The 22945-nt window shown below is 35.8% G+C and overlaps 1 protein-coding gene across 2 annotated transcripts in view; it reads right to left on the reverse strand.

The window, feature by feature from the left end:
- Positions 1–22945, reverse strand: part of LOC103513017 (nucleolar protein 4-like) — a 40215-nt gene that overhangs the window by 1474 nt on the left and 15796 nt on the right. The window contains exons 3-9 of one of the 2 annotated variants that reach the window (XM_026826326.1): positions 8297–8375; positions 7153–7271; positions 6745–6885; positions 2907–3113; positions 2244–2414; positions 570–772; positions 128–288 (exon numbers count right to left, since the gene is read on the reverse strand). In XM_026826326.1, coding sequence (XP_026682127.1) covers positions 128–288; positions 570–772; positions 2244–2414; positions 2907–3113; positions 6745–6885; positions 7153–7271; positions 8297–8375 — 1081 coding nt within the window. The remainder of the gene's footprint in view (positions 1–127; positions 289–569; positions 773–2243; positions 2415–2906; positions 3114–6744; positions 6886–7152; positions 7272–8296; positions 8376–22945) is intronic. The other variant, XM_017445646.2, reaches the window with a different exon arrangement.

Below are 22945 nucleotides of genomic sequence, written 5' to 3' on the forward strand. Positions count from 1 at the left end.
CTTGTTATGCCAATTTTACGATTTCTAAGCAATTTTTCTGTCAACATTTCAGACATAGAAGCGCTGTCAATATTTCATACATAGAAGCGGCCTGCGTAACAGAGAGGAACATATTTTTAAAACTTACCATTTGTTGTCACCCCAGTAGTAGTGTTCATTGAAGGATACAGCGTTTTTGTGTTCCCAGGAGAGAACATGTTCCTCTGAGGTCGGAAATTGGAGTTGTTATTCATGGAACCGTTCAAACTGTTTGTACCAACCGAAATGTTGCCCGAGCTACTGGTCGCACTGGAAATAAAATAGGTTTTGCTGTTGAATTTGAGAAAAAATAATGGGTTTGATTTTACCGCATGTGTAATCAAAAAAATCATTCCGTTACTCACGACATCTACCAACCGTTGAGCATAAGATGTTTACTAATTTTGTAAATTATAAGCAAATAAAAATATCTTCATGTTAGGCACTCTCTTTGATCTTGCCGTTATCAGATGGCACTGATGATAATGGCAAGGTCTAAGAGAGTAACGTACATTACAATACACCAAACAGTCAAACACACATCCTCTTACCTAGAATTGGTCAGGGAGGACTTTGCATGTATTTCGCTCGAAGAAGTCGTAATATTGGAAATGGGAATGGTCTTCAGCATGTTGAAATAGTCACTCTTGTTCTGGAACGGGAACACCAGACCTCCCGCGTTAGTAGCGTTGGATATCGCTGACGAATTCAGAGCTTCCAGACTGAATGAGGTTCGTGAGGCGATAGGCTCGGACTAAAAAAATACATAAAAATAATATTTATTTATTTTTTCTTTGGTTTGATAGAGGTAACTGTAATTGCTAAGGTCTTATCGTTCCAAAATCGAAGAGAGAAGGAATACAGGATAGGAGAAAGCCAGGCGTTCCGAGAACGAACATTATCCCTTTAGGATAAAATCCGCCCCGGGCGGGAATTGAACCCGCGGCATAGGGCTTGCTAAGCAGATGCGCTACCAACCCAGCTAACTAGGCTGGCTGAAAATAATAAGCGAAAGAACAAGTTGTGAAAAGAGATCTCAAGTAGTTAGATATTAATTTATTACATTTAAAAAGTTTCTCAGAGACAAGCAATGTTCTGAGTCGTATTCCAAGACTTACAAATCTTATACGTATAGAAATGTTCTTGGATTGGGGATTACTAAGTCTAATTAACATAATCCCGTTTTAAATCCCGACCTTCGATTATGAACATGATTCGACTAACAAAATGTATGCTGGCGAGATACATAAAACGAAATAATTATGAGGTCAAATGCTTCCTATTTGATTAAATGTGAATGCCGTTGTTTGTTTTAATAAAATCAGTGGATGTGCCAGATTACCCCACTCCTTACCCGCACAGGCAACTCTTAGCCCACAGTATACCAATAATCCACAGGTCTACAGTTCATTTGACAGGACCTTGAGGCTTTTGCGACCGCAAATCCATGAAGAACGTCCAAAAATTGACCAACATAGTCCATATGAGACAGGGTTGAATGGTAGAGATTACCCCAGGCAATAATTTCGCCAAACGAACATTATCCCTTTAGGATAAAATCCGCCCCGGGCGGGAATTGAACCCGCGGCATAGGGCTTGCTAAAAGTCTAATTAACATAATCCCGTTTTAAATCCCGACCTTCGATTATGAACATGACTAACAAAATGTATGCTGGCGAGATACATAAAAGGAAATAATTATGAGGTCAAATGCTTCCTATTTGATTAAATGTGAATGCCGTTGTTTGTTTTAATAAAATCAGTGGATATGCCAAATTACCCCACTCCTTACCCGCACAGACAACTCTTAGCCCACAGTATACCTATAATCCACAGGTCTACAGTTCATTTGACAGGACCTTGAGGCTTCTGCGACCGCACATCCATGAAGAACGTCCAAAAATTGACCAACATAGTCCATATGAGACAGGGTTGAATGGTAGAGATTACCCCAGGCAATAATTTCGCCCTACGTAAAATTTAATAACCATTCGTTGCTCAACGTTTATATCAATCATAATTCCGGCAAAATCAAAAAAGGTGTCTTGCGCGTCGGGCTATCACAACAGAACTAATTACAGTACAGGCATGTGACACCTATCAATTGAAAGACAAGACTTCAAGCTATCCAAACATGTTAATCATATCTTTCTAGCATGCACGGTTTTTGTGTAGCAGCTCGAGTCCACGAACTTAATAGCCACACCTCGTATAATGAAACTTACCACACTATGCGTAGTGACGGCACTAGTATTGACTATCACAGGACACGGCTGACTGACAGGCTCCATGCCAAGTCGCATCATCTTGGCGTTACTGCTTTCGTTTTCACAGGCCTGGGCTAATAGCTGCTCAGCTATGGCACTCGTCAGATGAGCGGGGGTGGGTCGAGATGACTGAAATGAAGAGAAAATCCACACATGACTGGTTAGACAACGCAATGGCTGAACAACTAAATGACTAGACAACTCAAGGACTGGACAACTCAATGACTAGACAACTCAAGGACTAGACAACTCAAAGACTAGACAACTCAATGACTAGACAACTCAAAGACTAGACAACTCAATAATGACTAGTATCTTCTCATCTACGTCACATTATTTCTTTTCCACATTAATCATTACAGGGCACAATAATCAAGGTGGTCTTACTTATTTGTAAAATGTACTCCCCATAATATGTTAAAATAACACCTTGGTTAGACTGCGGGGGCAAAGGGACCTTTCAGTCCTATCCCAGCAGGATAAACATGGTATATTCTATTCTGTTATTTTATAATTGTGGTGTAAGAGCCAGTGAGCTTAACTAATAAAGATCCAGTCTTGATACAAATCTACTAAAATTTCATGTCTCTAAAATGGAAAATCAGCAAAAGAAACCCTTACTGTTTCACTCCAGGTAGCAGGGTCACGTGTCCTCTTGTTTCGTCGACAGGATTTCAAGTAGGTTCGAATTCGTTTCCTCGCCCGTTCGGCCAGTTCCGGAAACTGTCGAGTGCAGGAGTCTATGATGGCTTGGATTTTCTCTTTTGGCTGCTTGGAAATGGGAACTATTCGGTCCAAATTTTCATCTACGAATAATCTTACGAACATCTAGAACACAAAATGGGCAAATACATTTTGTTAGTCATGTTCAAAAGCAGATATTAGTGGAGATGTAGATGTTCGTCGATACGAACAGATATTAGTGGAGATGTCATCTTTTTGTTGTCCTATTCTAATCTGATAAGTTCTTGACGGTTAATTGGTTGTTTGCTTGCTTGGTACAGCTAGATTCAGTTCAGAATATTTTCTTTCTTCTTTTCATTTGCATTCTTCTCAAACCGTTGAATAAGTTCCACTGGTTAAAGTTTTAACTTTTCACATCACTCTTGAAACTTCCATTTTCTCTCTTGCTTATTTTTTGCAGTTATTTTCGCAATACAGCTAGATCCAGTTCAGAATATTTTCTTTCTTCTTTTCATTTGCATTCTTCTCAAACCGTTGAATATTAAAGTTCCACTGGTTAAAGTTTTAACTTTTCACATCACTCTTGAAACTTCCATTTTCTCTCTTGCTTATTTTTTGCAGTTATTTTCGCAAAGGAAAAACATCCTATTTAGGTATTTTTTTTATAATTGCAAGGAAAAAACTTGACACATTTTTTTTTCTTCTTCAAAAAGATAACATTTCAATTCTCATAACAAACACATACGTCATAGGCCATACAAGCTGCACTTCCTATCCTTGAGTTTATACAGGGCCATATCCTTCAAAGGTTAAAGGTTTAGGGTAATTTTCTGGAGGTGTTTTTTTATACCTAAGTACCTACCTGGAAATCTCGTACCTATTCATGGTCGTTTGCCCCTACCCGGGGCGGTGCTAGCCCCTTGGCCCTATTTTCGCAAAGGAAAAACATCCTATTTAGGTATTTTTTTTATAATTGCAAGGAAAAAACTTGACACATTTTTTTTTCTTCTTCAAAAAGATAACATTTCAATTCTCATAACAAACACATACGTCATAGGCCATACAAGCTGCACTTCCTATCCTTGAGTTTATACAGGGCCATATCCTTCAAAGCTTAAAGGTTTAGGGTAATTTTCTGGAGGTGTTTTTTTTATACCTAAGTACCTACCTGGAAATCTCGTACCTATTCATGGTCGTTTGCCCCTACCCGGGGCGGTGCTAGCCCCTTGGCCCTTTCTGAGTAGGTACTCTAGTTTATAGATTTTGATATTATGGGGCCCGAATTCCTCATAGGCCTCTGAGTCGGATGGGATAATGATGAAGACATCCTAGAAAGCTGTACCAAAGTGACAACTGCTCGTAACCAATAGGTGAGACTTTCCAACAGCTACCTATCTCTATGAACACTTTTAGTAAAGTAATACCTGCCTGAACTACAAGAGTACCTGAATTTTTAAAAATACCTGGATACTCCCCAGTCAGCACACACGATTGGATGTAAGGCTCGAATCAAGCTTACAAATTCACCTGTGTAAGTTGGATGACATCCAGTCTGTCCTGCCTGAACTACAAGAGTACCTGCATTTTTCAAAATACCTGGATACTCCTAACACTACCTCACAGACTTTTCAGTAGTGTCTGGTTAAAATGTAAGTGTTCCACGAAACGTTTCTACATTCTCAGCTAGCTCATCACTTGCATATTATAAGCACCTAGGAGAGGACAGACACTTGATGTTGTTCTTGAGTTTTCTCATTCTTTAAAATCTTTAAATTATTTAAAATGTTTGGAAAATTAATCGCAATTCGCAATTTCGAATTCAATATGGCTGACTTGGAAAAAAAAGCCGATGACGTGTTTTACTCTGCGCATGCGCTGACATCACGTGTGGCTGGATCTCAGAGGCTGGATAAAGGCTGGATATACGTCACTCTTTTTACTTAGCAAAAAAGTTATTTTTTACTTAGCTTGCTGACCAAAGTTCCTCTCGTAAGATACATGGTATTGTCATTAAAAGGTAGGCAGGAATGTATATTATGTGTATGCCTTCTGTGATCCGTGTGTTTCTCAACCTAAAGTTTTACGACCTTTATTATATATTAGATTAGAGCCCAATAGAAGGTACCGAGCACAAAGTAGGTATTACAGACCTACTAGGTAACACTCGAATTTACAATCTTATTATGATGATTTTACGTTGGGCATTTTTTTTTTTTTTTTTTTACAATATTTTCATGCATCTTCGCTTGCATAGAAGTTCAAAGTAACTCGTAATCCAAAGGTCAGCAAATCGACACAATGTGAGGGTGTTTGGATCATTTCTTCCCTCCGAAGACAGATTTATGATAAGGTACGTACGTAAATAACACAATGAGCTTCCTTCCTTTTTTTTTACTGAAAGTTCAAAAGAAGAAAAGGAGCAAATGGTTGAACTTTCAGAGAATTTTCAAATTTGTATTTAACAATGGGGAAAAGATTTTTCTATAAAACTGACAAAGGAGAGATAGGTCAGATGAAGAATGAAATGCTCTTTAACCCCTTGCTTTGCTCTTTGTGATGGAATTATTTACCACGTCTTGTGTCCTATTACTGCAAGCGTAACTGTACCTATAGGTATTGTTGGAAAAATTCTGTCCGAAGACATCCTACACCGAAGCGCAAGCGGCCTTGAGGTAGAATCCCCGATCCTGTATGAACATTTTTACCGTGGAAAGAAGTAGGAACCCCGTAACTATATGGCCCAATATTGGGTCTAGCGAATGGGCTAGTCACACTTTAGCAACTGGTCAATGAAGATTGCCTCCCGTTATAAAATCATGTGGGATTGTAAGAATAGATTATCTCTGAGATGCTTAGATCTTTGGTGCTAACATATTATAATTGCAATATTGCAGACAGCAGAAAGTGGTGAGGGGCTCATGCATTGGTAGGTACATTTGAAAGATTTTTAGAAAATAGAAGAAAAGAACGTGAAATAATTTGTAGAAGAATTTTTAATAACTGAAGAATGCTTTTGATATATTTCTGCCGTTTTCCCTTTTTCACACAAGGAAGAAAAAGAAAATAAGAAATAGAGGAAAGAGAAAAAAAGAGTTACGTAGGGTACCTATCTACCTTTGTGATAAGGCATATTTTTATAGTTCTGTAAAGGTATAAATAAAAATAGATGTGTAGGTATGTGTGTGAGAGAGTTGTGTGGTATGGAAGTAGGCATAATAGGTAACTTCAATAATAGCTCTCAGTTATGAGCTTGTTTTCTAGCATGTATTTTTCTGGAAAATATTTTTTCAACGACTTCAAAAGTTTCGTTTTTGTTCAAAATTCTAAAGGTACATAGCTCTAAGCTTTATGTACGTAGGTAATATTCCGAAAAAAGGCGTACCCCGTTTTTTCATCCCTTTTATTACGATACCTATTATAAGCTCCGTTGATATCAGCAAAGGAAGCTACTTACTTCCTTCATTTCTAAACACTTTTTTCAACTTTCTAGGTTTTGTGATTTTTCATAGCCTACACCTTTAAAACAAGATTTTTTTTTTCTCATCTTCTAAGCCCCTAAATACCTACATCCAACATTGTATAAAGGATAAAATCAATATCTATGTTTAGCTAAAGTCAATATCTATGTTGTCGTCTCTAATCATATCAGGAATATTGAGACGAATTACTTAGCAATTGCAGTTAAATTGTTCTAATTGATGAGATAAAGTTCAAAGAAATGAATGTTATAAACACGTAAAACACTGAATATAGGTATGTAAAAGAAGGTACTCACATTAAATGCTTTAAGTCTTTCCTGATCATGGGGAGCAGTTTTCAAATCATCAACATCATCATCATCTTCATCATCCTCATCTTTCTGACCACTGGATGAAGTTTCGTCATGGTTTGATCCTGTCTCTTGACCACTTGGACTCTGGAAACAGATAAGAAGATTGGAAATTTGAGTCATCATATTCATAGGTTTGTTAATTAATGCCCAAAAACAATCTCTATCTATTCCTCTTCTTTGGGTAATGTTGTCACTACTAGTAGGTACGCCATTTAGCCAAACCGAAATCTATATTTCTAGATCGCGAGAATTTTTCAAAGTAGGAGACACAATATTCTTTTTGGTTGGCTAAGATTCCGTTTTGTCTTAATTGCCCTAAATCTTATTTTGTAACTATAATTTTGGACTTACCATATCTCTATTGATTGGAGTGGATATCTTCTTCAATCCTATTGGATATCCGGACCATAGTCCTATTTCATCCGGTACCGGACTAATGTTCTCTTGTTGTCGAATGTCACCATTGAAACCTGAAATTAACCAGTCAAATATTCATGTTCACAATATTAACAAATTTACCGATACCTATATTATATTTTTTGATCTCTTAACTCTCAGTCGAGCTAGATAAGATAATTTTGCAGGTCTATTAAAAATTGAAAAATTTACTTGGAATTCTATCATCTTAATTTTTTTCCCTACAATTTCATCAGCAAAAGATATTAGATAACTATTTACTTTTACTCTGAAAGTTTTTTGTTAATATCATGATGGACTTCGAGTTGAAGTATTTTCAAGAACAATGAGAAATGACCCCAGAGACCTAGGAAAGTTTTTCTTTCACTACGGCTTTTAGAAATAATAGAAGTCAAGTTCTATGAAGCTCCCCATAGAACGGTCTATAGGCAAAAATTCTAACTGAGGGAGTTTTAACATCTCCACTATTTTGTATTGTGTTAATATCATGATGGACTTCGAGTTGAAGTATTTTCAAGAACAATAAGAAATGACCCCAGAGACAGAGACCTAGGGAAGTTTTTCTTTCACTACGGCTTTTAGAAATAATAAAAGTCAAGTTCTATGAAGCTCCCCATAGAACGGTCTATAGGCAAAAATTCTAACTGAGGGAGTTTTAACATCTTCACTATTTTGTATTTCTGTATTTCAACGGAGGGAGTTGTGGCCTCTCCACTATTTTGTACTTCTGTATACCAACTGTGGGAGTTCAGGCATCTCCACTATTTTGTATTTCTGTATTCTACATAGAAATTTACACTTAGAGGCACACCTATCTAATAAATAAATAAATAATAATTGATTATCCTGATTTAAGAATAATGAAGATTGTTTTTCTATTTACCTATTTGTTCAAGTAATGTGGGTTCCTCGTTTTAAATTTTCGATACTTCACGCTACCGAACACAACACCGAAGTTCAAGAAGACTTGAAAAAGTTCATATAAATACACTGAAATAATTTCGTAAATAATAAGGCATACATCAAATGATGTTTTGTATTCTATTCTTAAATCTGTTCTCTTCTATTCTATTCTTACCTCTGTAGCATTCCTCTTCCGAACCGTTATCAATTTCAGCCTTGCTTGAACTAAAGTTTTCCTGGAACAAAGAGGAAAGCTATTGATCATTATTAAGTAATCCTTTAACAATTACAGAAAGTATCCAGTATCCAGTAGTTAGGAAACTAAAACTTGACCGCTGAAACTTCGATGATTAATTTGGGAGATATACCTACGTATTTAATTATGGTATGTTAGGAAACTAAAACTTGACCGCTGAAACTTCGATGATTAATTTGGGAGATATACCTACGTATTTAATTATGGTATTATGAATGAGAAGCATAAGGCGGAATAAAGGAGTAGATACGTACTATTTTTACTTTTAAGAGGAAGTCTATAATAAAAGGTGCGTGCTCGTGGTGTTAGCGATGTATATAATTCTGAGGGAAGAACGAAAAAAAAGGCCAAGAGCCTATTTTTATATTATCAAATTAGGGAGAAAGTATATAAGCCCCTTTTCCCCTTTCCTTTCATACCCTTTCTTTTAAAATTTCCTCGGAAAAAATCCTCTAGACAACTCAATGACTAGACAACTCAACACCTAGACAACTCAAGGACTAGACAACTCAATGACTAGACAACTCAAAGACTAGACAACTCAATAATGACTATTATCTTCTCATCTACGTCACATTATTTCTTTTCCACATTAATCATTACAGGGCATAATAATCAAGGTGGTCTTACTTATTTGTAAAATGTACACTCCATAATATGTCAAAATAACACCTTGGTTAGACTGCGGGGGCAAAGGTACCTTTCAGTCCTATCCCAGCAGGATAAACAAGGTGCATTCTTTTCTGTTATTTCGGTTTAACAATTGTGCCCTTCACCCACTTTACCTTGCATTGATGTATAATTGTGGTGTAAGAGCCAGTGAGCTTAACTAATAAAGATCCAGTCTTGATACAAATCTACTAAAATTTCATGTCCTAAAATGGAAAATCAGCAAAAGAAACCCTTACTGTTTCACTCCAGGTAGCAGGGTCACGTGTCCTCTTGTTTCGTCGACAGGATTTCAGTATATAATTCTGAGGGAAGAACGAAAAAAAGGCCAAGAGCCTATTTTTATGTTATCAAATTAGGGAGAAAGTATATAAGCCCCTTTTCCCCTTTCCTTTCATACCCTTTCTTTTAAAATTTCCTCGGAAAAAATCCTCTTTCCGCCAGAGAGAAAAAAATGACCCCCTCCTTCTTCCTCTGAAAATTTCTCATTCCAAAACATATTTTTTCTCTCCCTCTCCTCGATCCCGACTCTCTCTCTGACCCCCTCCTTCTTCCTCTGAAAATTTCTCATTCCAAAACATATTTTTTCTCTCCCTCTCCTCGATCCCAACTCTCTCTCTCTCTCTCCTAACTTTTTCTCTCTGTTTCCTTCTCTTATCTTTTTGAAGTCTACCTGCCCACAGCCAAATGTTTCTTTTTGCTAGCAACCCACATTTTTCTTTTTCTAAAAACCTCTCTCATTCCATTGTTCTTTTTAAATCCCATTTCAAATTTATACAGGGTTGATGGATTCGAGGCAAAAAACGAAGGTAGAATAGGACGAGGAAATCGTTCAGCTGGAAATTCAAACAAATAAAGAGACGAATAAAAAAAAATAAATAAAAAAATAAAAACAAACCATATAAAAATAACCAAACATACATTGAATTACGTTAGTGACGCGACGTATAGGTATAACCTAACCATGAACTTCTAAAATTCCAGATAAAATTTCGTCTTCTAAACTTCCTGAAACTCTTGTGGGGACGCAAACTTTAAAAAGTCTAAAATAAACTTTCCCAACAAAATATTCTTCTTTAAAGAATCTTTAAAATAAAATTCAGGCTCTGATTAAACGAATTTTAATCTATGTTTAATAACACACTTTGGGAGACAAAAAATTAAAGCCGATATTATTTGAGAGCCCTGTAGTTCGCTACTGTGCTCAAATTACTATGACATTAGTTAAACTTTTAATTTATTATTTAACTGTTTTAAACAGTTAACTATCCTACTTATTGTTTGAATTGAATTTGCTGAATTTTGATTGTAAATAACTATTCCACATCATGCTGATTAAGAACTGAATAATTCCCAAGACAGATGAATGACTCCATACATCTTTCGTAATATTTATAAGAAATTGAGAGAGAGGTCCCTAGAACTTCTTGAAAGCACAATTTCATCCCAGGACTCCCCCCTCCCCTTATTCCCATCCTGAGACCCCTTGTTTTTGGGATTATTTTCAAAGTTTCGGGCCACACTGTAGATGTTTGTGACTCTCAGATCCCCAATCTCTCTCTGTCCCTCCCCATCTCTTCTCTCTTTCCATCACCCCCTTATAACCTTTTCTCTCTCACTCCTTCCTTTTTCTCTCCCCCACCCCTTTCTCTCTCACCCTCTATAACCTTCCTTTTCCTTTTCCTCATCCCTCTTTTTTCATATCTTTTTTTTTCCTTTCGTTCTCTTTCTCTCTCCCTCTCCTACTCATCTCCTTCCTACTGTTCGCTTTCTCCCTCACTCCTACACTTTCACAGAAGCACATCATTTTATCCATCTCTCTCCCCCTCCTCTCTTTCCCACTCTTTTCTGCCTTCTATCTCAGCTTTCTCCCTTCTTTTAATCTCTTCAGACCCGAAACAACGTATGCTCCTTTCCCCCCCCCCTCTCTCTCTCTCTCTCTCTGACTTTGTCCTTATTTCTGTTTTAATCTGCCGGGTTTCATTTGAGTATACAGCAAATAGATGAGACTATCCCCCCCCTCTCTCTCTCTCTCTCTCTCTCTCTCTGACTTTGTCCTTATTTCTGTTTTAATCTGCCGGGTTTCATTTGAGTATACAGCAAATAGATGAGACTATTTTCGTAAACTCACAGCATCCTACCTTAAGTCCGTTTCTCCCTAACTCCAGGATGTGTAGCATAAAGTGTGGGATTTTATCCGAAAATTTTGTCAGCATTTTTAGTGATTCGAAACGGTATCGTTTTGTTTTTGTCAGGAAATTTCTGGTGTATGGAAAAGATACATATGGATTGAGAAAGAAACACACACAGAGGGAGAGAGAGAGAGAGAGAGAGAGAGAGATCTAGAAAAGTGCACAAGGCACATCCACCAATAACGTCAGAGGGAATCGGATAAATCTATTTTCTAGTCAAACGTAGGAGTAAGATTGTTTCAGAATTTGACTACCTAATAGAAACACAAAGGTGAGCTGGTGGAAATTCCTTACCTATTATGGCCAAAATTTACCCATTGTTTCTCCCTAACTCCAGGATGTGTAGCATAAAGTGTGGGATTTTCTCCGAAAATTTTGTCAGCATTTTTAGTGATTCGAAACGGTATCGTTTTGTTTTTGTCAGGAAATTCCTGGTGTATGGAATTGATACATATGGATTGAGAAAGAAACACACACACAGAGGGAGAGAGAGAGAGAGAGATCTAGAAAAGTGCACAAGGCACATCCACCAATAACGTCAGAGGTAATCGGATAAATCTATTTTCTAGTCAAACGTAGGAGTAAGAAGATTGTTTCAGAATTTGACTACCTAATAGAAACACAAAGGTGAGCTGGTGGAAATTCCTTACCTATTATGGCCAAAATTTACCTATTGAGTCAAACAACTTAGCTATTGTGGAAAATAACTTTCTTACTGAGGCATACAACTTCTACAAGGGACAATGGGACTAAGGAGGCTGGAATTCTTTCCTTCCTTCCCCCCCTCTTCCCTTCTCGTTCTTATTCTCTCTCCCCATCCCTTTTTATCTCCTTCTCTCCCCCTTTCTTTAGCAACCCATCCTACTCTTTTTAGTCCGTCCTTCCTTTATTAAATTACAATAGTAATAATAAAAGGTAAAGGGACGGACTATTGTATTCGCTTCGGTGTCTGTCTGTCTGACCCCATAGAAGGACTTACCCAAACCTGGTCGACCTATATATCAAATTAAAGGTCTTTTTACCAGGAACGCGAAAGTGGTGGTGCAAATTTTGTCCAGAAAACCAAAAAGCCAAAAAACCAAAAAAAAAAAAAAAAAAAACGGGTTTTGGGGGGTTTTTTTCACATTTTCTCACACAAATGAGCTCTGATCTCGAAATTTGTCGCGACGACCTATGAACTCAAAGCGAGAAAGTTTTAGATAACACTTCAGTCGATCACTGATCTTGAAACTTGTCGCGACGACCTATGAACTCAAAGCGAGAAAGTTTTAGATAACATTTTAGTCGATCATTTAAGACCAGACCGGTTTTAGCGTCCCCTATGTTAAGCTACGCTGAGCAAGGCCAATAAAAGGATGGGTTGACTTAAAGGAATAAAGGGAGAACGGGCTCTAGTCTTGATTTTAAATCATTACAAGAAAGTAAAATCAAATCAATAATAATAAGAAACTGAATATTAAACAAATTAGGTAGGTACATACGAGTAGGTACTGATTTTCTTTAACCACGATCGAATAAACTACGGGCTGAAAAATTCCCGGAGGGACGGGCCCAGCTTGTTTTCTGGTATCTTCCCTCTATCTCCCTTTCTTTTCCCTTGTATTTTCTCTCTTATCTTACTCTCACTCTTTTCAACTTTTCATCAAAAGCACTGGCTTCCTTTCCTTTCTCTTTATCTCTTTCCTTCTTGCCCATACCATCTTTTTTTTCTTTTTCTTTCTCCCCCTCTTCTTCTTTACCTAGAAGTTTATCCGAATCCAAATGTACTGTAAGTACCTACCTTATTTTTCTGCCTCTCTCCTATTCACCTTCTCACCATCTCCGTATATTTGTCTCTACTACCTATATTTATTTTTCTCTATATTTCTTTTGCTTCTCTTTCTTCTTTCTTTTTTAATCACAATTTGGCATTTTTTGTGGTACCTTACAGGAAATGGTATTTCCCTTTCCTTTTTGATGTGAACTGATATGAACTTCTTAAATTAAATAAAGTGAAAATAAATAGATTTCGGAGGTTTCGAAATAATATTAAAAATATAGATGGATCTAATGCCGTCATCTGCTAGTGATTGAATTGGTGGTTAAATTAGGCAAGACTGAGCTTTTAGGAAGACGAAGATTATTGAATTACATACATAGGAAAGTCATGTTAATAGATGGCTGACAGTATTTGTCTAAAAAGGTAATATTATTACTACATAATAATTAATTAATTACAAATAGCAGGCAGGTACTGAAAATTAATTTGTTCACCGCAACAGACATCAACTACCAACCTCTGGATTCTGAGAGAAGATTATTGAATTACATACATACGAAAGTCATGTTAATAGATGGCTGACAGTATTTGTCTAAAAAGGTAATATTAATATTATTACTACATAATAATCAATTAATTAATTACAAATAGCAGGCAGGTACTGAAAATTAATTTGTTCACCGCAACAGACATCAACTACCAACCTCTGGATTCTGAGACCACAGCTCTAGCCGGGCTCTTAGGAAAATAACAAATTAATGTTGGAAAAATAAAAATACACGATTATTTATAAAAACAGACGTAAGTTTCTCACCAGGTTAGTAAGATGAATGGAGCTAGTTTCACAATTAATTCAACGGTATACCACAAGGAACGAATCCATGGGTTACTTTTGGGGGGTTCCCTCGTAAGGAATTTCAGGTTGTTCATTTAGGTTTTCGGAAATTATGTACTTCTTTGTAGGTATTCATCTTTTGGTACTTAAGTGGCTGTTATACCTAGATAAACACGAGAACTTGGATAGGCTTTTTGTGATTTTTTGGGGGGTTCCCTCGTAAGGAATTTCAGGTTGTTCATTTGGGTTTTCAGAAATTTTGTACTTCTTTGTAGGTATTCATCTTTTGGTACTTAAGTGGCTGTTATACCTAGATAAACACGAGAACTTGGATAGGCTTTTTGTGATATTTACATGAATATTTTTTGTTTTGTTTTTTGTTTTTTTTTTTTTTTTTAATTTTTAGCACAAAAGTTCTCAGAAAATAAAAACACGTTCGCTTCTGGGTCACACGCTCTTTTTCGGGGGGAAAGCGTGGAAAGGAGGGAGAAATAGAGGGGGAGGTTTGAGAGGTTACTGGCCTTTTTTTCTAATTCTCTTCTACTCCTTTATCTTGTCTTCCTCCCTTTTCAGTTTTTCTATCCTCTCCTTTCCTCTCTTTTTCAGTTCCTACTTCCTTCTTCATCATTTATTTTTTTCTACTCCACCAAAGGGGCTTTTTAGTCCTGTCTGAAATACTTTAGTCCTATCCAAGGTAATTTAGTCCTATCTGAGATACTTTTATTTTCTCTCTTGACATTCTATGATTCAATTTTACAACAAGTGTGAGTGAGTAATACATCAAGCTCTTAGATATTAGGTGATAGAAAGTGCCTTCGGCATTCACCTAGCTTGTTGGCAAATTTCCAATTGTGAATTTGTTTCCATCCATTACAGTTAAATAGTCTACATTCTAGTCTTCCGTTGGTCATACTCTCTATCGCAACTTATATATCAGTTCCCCAATCTCCTGGTTTCTAATCTGTAGCAAAAAGTTACAAAACTCCGGTCTACAAAAGCTAAGAAATAAATCTCTACGTACCTATCAAAATATTGATAAGAACAAGTGCATACAAGTAGTTGTTAAAGCCTTGGTGACAAATCAAGCCAATAAATAACTGATAAAACATTTTATAAAATATAATGATCAGCTCTTCGGTCCTTTTCAAATTTCGATGTCTTGTTATGAAATGAAAGTTCTTTTTGTGAGGTTGAGATTATGCGTTTGAATAAATTCATTTATTAAATCTAAAAATAAAAATAACTTTACTACTGGATATTAAGAGGTAATTAAATCCCTAAACATTCCTACGAAAATAAAATCTTGGAACTCCGACTGCGGTGTGGAAGTCGGAGTTGTTCGTCTCCAATTCAAGTCTTCATGACTTAAATTGGAAACAGTTAGATAATGCATTTAATTCCTTGTTTAACACATTGAAATTCTATATCGACCTCAAAATCCCTAGAAAATTAATTAATATCAGGATAAATATTAACATAAAACAACTGACTTCTCCTATCTATTATGAATTTCACGGTTTGGGACTGAAGATGTTCGAATAAAATATTATGTTTAAATGTTAATTATGTACAATTATGATAATAGGGTAAATGGATACTACATCATACCATACCATATACAATAATTAATTAAATCTATAACTTATATTAATAATTAATTCCCAAACACCTTCGATACTCCTTTTATATCTTAAGGATGTATTTGGCGGCACACCAATAATAAAATCTATAACTTATATTAATAATTAATTCCCAAACACCTTCGATACTCCTTTTATATCTTAAGGATGTATTTGGCGGCACACCAATAAAATCTTGTTCGGTTGGAGAGTTGACTGTTGACTACTACAGATACAGACTAGGATACCTGAACTGACCTCTGGTGAAACCTGCACCATTGACATTAATTAGCTGTCATACGAGGAAAATCTCTGTTTGTAATTATCCCGGTCTATTTTATAATTAACAATATAAGGTCCTCCATGGTACACATCGACAGTAGCCACAAATGTTACCAAGATCAAGGCCTTTACGTGACCAAACTGCTAAGATCAGGCTGATATCAACAAACAAGATAATCTGACTTTTGTTTGCTTTTGCAGAAATGTCAACAAGTTTATTTACTGGTAATAAGTAATGGGGTCATGACTCAAGAGGAAAATTTCACTATTGAGGTGAGAAATGAAGTGAGGCACCTGCTGTAAGTATAATGGACTCAATATTAAAGTTCTTAGGTGTTTTGATTCTTGGGGATCAGCCAGTTTGGCTGGCTATAAGTACAGTGATTTGTATTGTGTAGCAGTGCGTTTAAGACAGGACTCTTTTGTTTACCAAAGGTGTGTTTTGTAATTTTGTTGGTAAAAACGAAGCTCATTTTGTTTTGAGCTATTTTCGTTATCAAATCTCGTGTTATGTTCTTCTGTAAACTTGTGACGAAACAAAAACTCAATACTGTCTGTCATTCAGTCTGGTACAGTTTTCAAAACTTGACAGAAAAAATAAATCCTTCTTTTCTTTTTTAATAGGAGCATGAGATCAATCTCTGCATCGCGTATATGATTCAAGAACCATCTTGGCTATAAGGTCATCTAGTTAGTTATACTATATCTGTACTCAGAGTACTTGTACATAAGATACACTATTCACATGGTAAGTTTCAAACTAGAAGCTGGAAGCCCAAACTTGATATGGTTAAATAGAAATAATACGCGGATTGACATTAGAGTGGTACTTATTACATTACAAACATAGCTCGGACTTTAACTCAAGAGGTTCAGGAGAACAGGACAGGGTGGTAGAAAAGTAATGTGAATATCAAGTCAAGTTTATACATTTTCAACGTACCTATAAGTGAGCGATAACACAAGTGTTTTTTCCCTTCTGAATTATGTATAAAGATCTATTTAAAGAGTATTAGCCATAAGACTTTATTTGAGAATGTTAACAAGTCATAAAATTAGAGGGCCACACATCGACACATAAAAAACCGTATACATAATACCTAGGTGCTGAACTTCCTCTAATAACATCGAGACTATGTAATATTGATGCGTATTTTTGAAAGCTGATAAAAATTGGCACCATTTTAACGCTTCCAAATTTGGCGATTAAATCAGGGAGATCGCAGAACATCAATATGCCATTAAGATTAAAATGTCCCAAAGGATTCTGTATCTATAAGCTAATGGTTTTTGGTTGATTATCGTGAATTACCTACTCTGGACTCTGGACATCTTGTGATCTATGTACATATATGTCTAGTGTCTACATTCATAAAATAAGTATGGCAATAAATTCACCCTATCTTTCAAGAGCAATGGACATTTTGTAGTTTTTAATTTATACCCACTGACGGCTAATGGCATATATTAGTATATCATTCGACTGCTGATTGGTTTCTGTGCAGGTAGGTACTTATTTGAAAACATGACGAAATCTTCTAACATATCGCGAAAAATCCATACATACCGCACTGTAGCTTTAATATTTCCTTACGGAATGCGGCATAATAAGTTCGTAAGTGGTTACTTTTCCTTCTTCATCATTTTTTTTTTTCTACTCCACCAAAGGGGCTTTTTAGTCCTGTCTGAAATACTTTAGTCCTATCTAAGGTAATTTAGTCCTATCTGAGATACTTTTTATTTTCTCTCTTGACATTCTATGATTCAATTTACAACAAGTGTGAGTGAGTAATACATCAAGCTCTTAGATATTAGGTGATAGAAAGTGCCTTCGGCATTCACCTAGCTTGTTGGCAAGCATTCAAATAATAAACTACAATCTAACTACGAGTAGACATCGTCACGGAGTCTTCTAAACTTTCTGGTCGTCCTGTTGTTATCGGATTATCACTTGCATTGAGATTTATATCATTGATTATTATCAAACACTTGCTTATATACATACAGATACATTGTACCTAGACAATGTATCTTATATCAGTTAATACTGAGGGATTTTCTTTTGTTTGTAACGTGAGAAGGTATAGGGTTGTAGGTACGGATAGAATGTTCAGAGCGACATTGCGTAACCTACTAGATTATTCCTTTGTTGAACCATGAGCTTTATGGAGGTCTCGAATAATCAAAAGTTACAGCAGGAATATTCAGTAGGTACCTATACCTACCTATGTGTTTCCAGGGATTAGAAAACTGATAGTTACTCCTCTGTTATGAGTTTATGAGTTAGAAGGTGAACAAACCCTCTATCTATGTACCATGTGCCTACATACTCATGGTAGGAGCAATACTACGAGTAAAACAATTTCTAAGGAAATAATACCTACTTCAAAAGCATCCTATTGTAAAACACTATGTATCTCTATCTGATTGTACTCCGATATTTCTAATCTTTTCACGCCTTTTTAGGATCTTTCTGAAATAAGCATCTGATGAGTACATTCCCTGATTCCCGTAACAGATGCACATCACAATCATCACATTCAATCGTTTATCTAAACGTAATTGGACTCAAATTCTCTGCGTTTTGTTGCAAAAGAAGAAACAATTTACTCGCTCGATGTTTAAAACAAACGTTCTTTGGAACAGTAGTAGACGTACCTATCTGAACATTTCTCAGCAATGATTTTTATCCATTTCGCATCGCAACCTCAACATCTGAGGCAAAAAAGAAGCATTCTTCAGTTCATACTTAGGTTTAACTAACTTGATACCTGACTTAACGTTGACGAATAAGATATTTCTTTGATCTCCTGATGTATCTTATATTATTGTCCTTGCGAACACATTGTACAGGGCTGGCCAGTAGGAAATGACCAACGTTACTCAACAAAAGAAATAACAAAAGTTCCTCTGCTACTTCTGTATGTGGTCTATTGATATGTTGTTCTTACTGATTATGGAAACCATAGGAGGGTATTTTTACTGGTGTATTTAAACTATTACTATTATGTAGTCATCGGATACCTATAGATTCATAGATTTTGAACTTGACTTCAGTAGCACTTGGACTACTACGTAGGTATTCTACAAAGTTACAAAAGGCTTACTTCTGTATGTGGTCTATTGGTATGTTGTTCTTACTGATTATGGAAACCATAGGAGGGTATTTTTACTGGTGTATTTAAACTATTACTATTATGTAGTTATCGGATACCTATAGATTCATAGATTTTGAACTTGACTTCAGTAGCACTTGGACTACTACGTAGGTATTCTACAAAGTTACAAAAGGCTTAATTATTACCTACGTTTAGAAGTCACTGTGAGATCAGAGAAATAAAAAAAATCATTTAGTTCATCTTTAAACAGGGATAACATTCTCAAACGGCTTGTCAATTTTTTATAAATTTGGCAAAAATGTGCAATGTTCACCAAACCTACGTTTAGAAGTCACTGTGAGATCAGAGAAATAAAAAAATTCATTTAGTTCATCTTTAAACAGGGATAACATTCTCAAACGGCTTGTCAATTTTTTATAAATTTGGCAAAAATGTGCAATGTTCACCATTTGAAGGAACTTTGCTCATGAGTTTCTGGATCCTGTAGTGACAGGATTTCTGAGGTATAGTTCTACACCTAGTTCACTGAACTACTAGTATGTTTCTATTACCTACATGGATCTTTATTATAATGATACCTGCCGAATTGTGGATATTATCAATATTGATGGTGACTATAATTTTATTCAAATTTCCAATATATCGACCACCCTGTATTCAAGTGTAAGACAATGCAAGTTTCAATCGTGTGAACAGTGACTAGTAGTGAATGCACTCGCAATTTACCGGGTGTTACAGAAAGCCAATCGAAATTTCCTGGTAGGAAAATTTCAATGTTCCTCTTACAATATTTAATTAAGAATAGTGGAGAAAATTGGTGGATATATTCAATTTCTAAATATGTTATAAAATTCTAATACTAGGTGAGATATAAAAAGAAGTTATATAAAATTTCGTTGTACCATCAGGATTTAATTGGATTATAAATAGGTAGATATAGCATATAAGTATATTATTCAATAATCAAGATTAGTACATTAAATTCCTGATAAATAGAACCTGACTATCTGTTAGGTACCTAATTAGGCTGCAGTTACACTTGTTCAGATTTATTGTCATACAAAATGAGGTTATACGATGTTGCGATGTCAATTAATAGCCGTGTTCAAATTGAAAACAGCCTCGATGCCTATTGGACTCGATTTTTTTAGTTTTCACCGAGTCTGATCATTGCTAGAGAAACTACAGTATGTTTGACCTCACAGTATACCTAAGTATTAAACCAAAGAAGATTAAGGATAAATTCCGTAGGAAATATCTCAGGATCTTAAGAAAAGGGAAACTAAAAATTAAAGGAAAAACTATATAAAATTCTTTATAGGTACGAAGCTACGTATAGGTAGTATATTTTTTTAATTAACATCAGCACTATGATGAAAGCTTTTTTCGCTCCTAAGGAGACAAAGATTTTTTCCCCAAGAAAGAAAAAGTGAGAAAAAAAGTAAAAAGGCGTGAAGTTGATTTTAATTTCGCTCCTAAGGAGACAAAGATTTTTTCCCCAAGAAAGAAAAAGTGAGAAAAAAAGTAAAAAGGCGTGAAGTTGATTTTAATTCGTCTTCATTAAAATTGTGAATTCAAGAGATAGGTATCAGTGCACTCACTCTATTTGATAAAAATAGTCAGGGAAATATCTGTTGTGGTAAAAGAAAAATTAAAATCTTTGATCAGCCCAGTCTAAGAACTCTAATGTAGGGTAAGTTATACGAGGAAGGGGTAAGTTACCTATCCCATTTCTCCTGAAAATTTTCGGAATAATGTACCTTCTACCTATGTAGGCTTTGTGGTTTATAGAACAGTGTGAACTTACCAACTCATTTCATCTCAATAACTTTATTAATCCAATTAATTATTTTATTCCGATATCTAACCATGGGCGAATTTTTCCAGAAAATTACCAAGAGTCCACAGTAGATCTACCGTACTAAATCAATGATTTTCCCCCTGTTTTCTTCTCTTAAAAAAAAAACTAAACTTCTTTCTTCCATGCACATTATTTGCATTATTATTAGTTCATAGGAATTGAAGATTTTGCACAACTTTTTTTTATGTCTTTTCCTTGCTCCCATCCCTTCTTAATCTCTTGATTAATCGGAGAGATGCGCGACGCTTTGGAAAATGTACGTTTATATTTGAGTGCTTTCATAATAATTTGTTGTTGTTGTTGTTATAGTGGAAATGAACTGAGCTTATGCTTCCTCTCTGGAAGACCAAATTATAAAATCTTGGGTGTTAATATAAGTTCCACCAACTAAACTTCTTTCTTCCATGCACATTATTTGCATTATTATTAGTTCATAGGAATTGAAGATTTTGCACAACTTTTTTTTATGTCTTTTCCTTGCTCCCATCCCTTCTTAATCTCTTGATTAATCGGAGAGATGCGCGACGCTTTGGAAAATGTACGTTTAATGTCTTTTCCTTGCTCCCATCCCTTCTTAATCTCTTGATTAATCGGAGAGATGCGCGACGCTTTGGAAAATGTACGTTTATATTTGAGTGCTTTCATAATAATTTGTTGTTGTTGTTTTTGTTGTTATAGTGGAAATGAACTGAGCTTATGCTTCCTCTCTGGAAGACCAAATTATAAAATCTTGGGTGTTAATATAAGTTCCACCTTTCAAGTTCACTGTGATCAGACCAAAATCAGGATTATTTGAATACACTACCTAAGGTCAATGAGGCCTTTGTAATAGTAGGCTTCTATCTCATTTTTCCCGCTTCCAAGGGTTAAAGAAAAAAAAAGAGGAAAAAGCCGAAGGAGAAAAAAGTAGATTGATAAAAAGAGATGAAGACAAGAGAAAGAAAAGGATAGAAGCACCGGAGGGAAAGAGAGGAAGGGATGAGCTCAGGAAAATGGGATGGGAAGTTAGAAAGTACATATTATAAGGGACGGGGTGTGTATATGTATGTGTGGTGGCTGATGGCTATAGGAACGGGGTGTTATGAGCTGCTTAACTATGAAAATGCTCCTCTTCCTCCTCACCAGCCCCAAAGCCCCATATCTTCCCTTCATTCCCATCCCTTCAGCAAGAACCTAAAAACAGAGTAATGCTTACTGATAATAATATTTTCTTCGTGTTTTTAAAACCTACGAGAAGAAGAGGAAGAAGAAGGGGTAGGAGGAGGAGTGGGAGGAGAAGGCAGTGGTAGGAGATATACTAAGAAAGGAAGAGAGTGAGATGGGTTGGGTGGATAGAAAAAGGAAAGAGACTCAGAGAGTTTGTGGGAAGGGAAAAATATAGGCTGAAGTATAAGGGATGGTGAGGATTGAGGAAAGGATAAAGTAAAGGACTGGGGAAGGCAGAAGTTTCTGTGTGCTTACTTTTGATGTAGGTTCATATAGAAAATAAACGTACAGGACTAAACTAAAGTGAAGATGTCGAAGTTTTAATACTTCTCGTAAGGAAAAACCTTAGTTTGCCACGTTAGGCGAGTTAGAAAAAGTTTTATTAGTTCTCACAGACATTACACATGCTATTGAGGACTATAGATGTAATTTGTTACCTACCATTTTGTACTTTATGATTTAAATAAATAAAATGGTGCAATATTAAACTGTTGAGATAAAGGGACTACATGTCCTAATTCGACAGTCTAAATAAAGCAATAATATCTAATCTAATATCTAGTAGACCAGTCAAGGGAAAGGGAGTTGGAATTTGCGAGATCATATAAAAACATTAGGTAAAGACAGAAAGAAATACAAAAAGTCCCCCTCCTCGATTATACAAAGAAGTTCTCTGACTTAAGTACATACTTGAGGATGAAATTTGTAAGTTACCTACGAACTGTTGAGATAAAGGGACTACATGTCCTAATTCGACAGTCTAAATAAAGCACTAATATCTAATAGATCAGTCAAGGGAAAGGGAGTTGGAATTTGCGAGATCATATAAAAACATTAGGTAAAGACAGAATGAAATACAAAAAGTCCCCCTCCTCGATTATACAAAGAAGTTCTCTGACTTAAGTACATACTTGAGGATGAAATTTGTAAGTTACCTACTTACTTATATCACTCGTCACACCTTACCTACTTATCGGAACAAAGTCTTCCCCACTAGAATGATATTCCTATCTGATGACGCTGGTA

The sequence above is a fragment of the Diaphorina citri genome, unplaced genomic scaffold (assembly GCF_000475195.1).
Source record: "Diaphorina citri unplaced genomic scaffold, Diaci psyllid genome assembly version 1.1 scaffold911, whole genome shotgun sequence".
NCBI classification, from domain to species: domain Eukaryota; kingdom Metazoa; phylum Arthropoda; class Insecta; order Hemiptera; family Psyllidae; genus Diaphorina; species Diaphorina citri.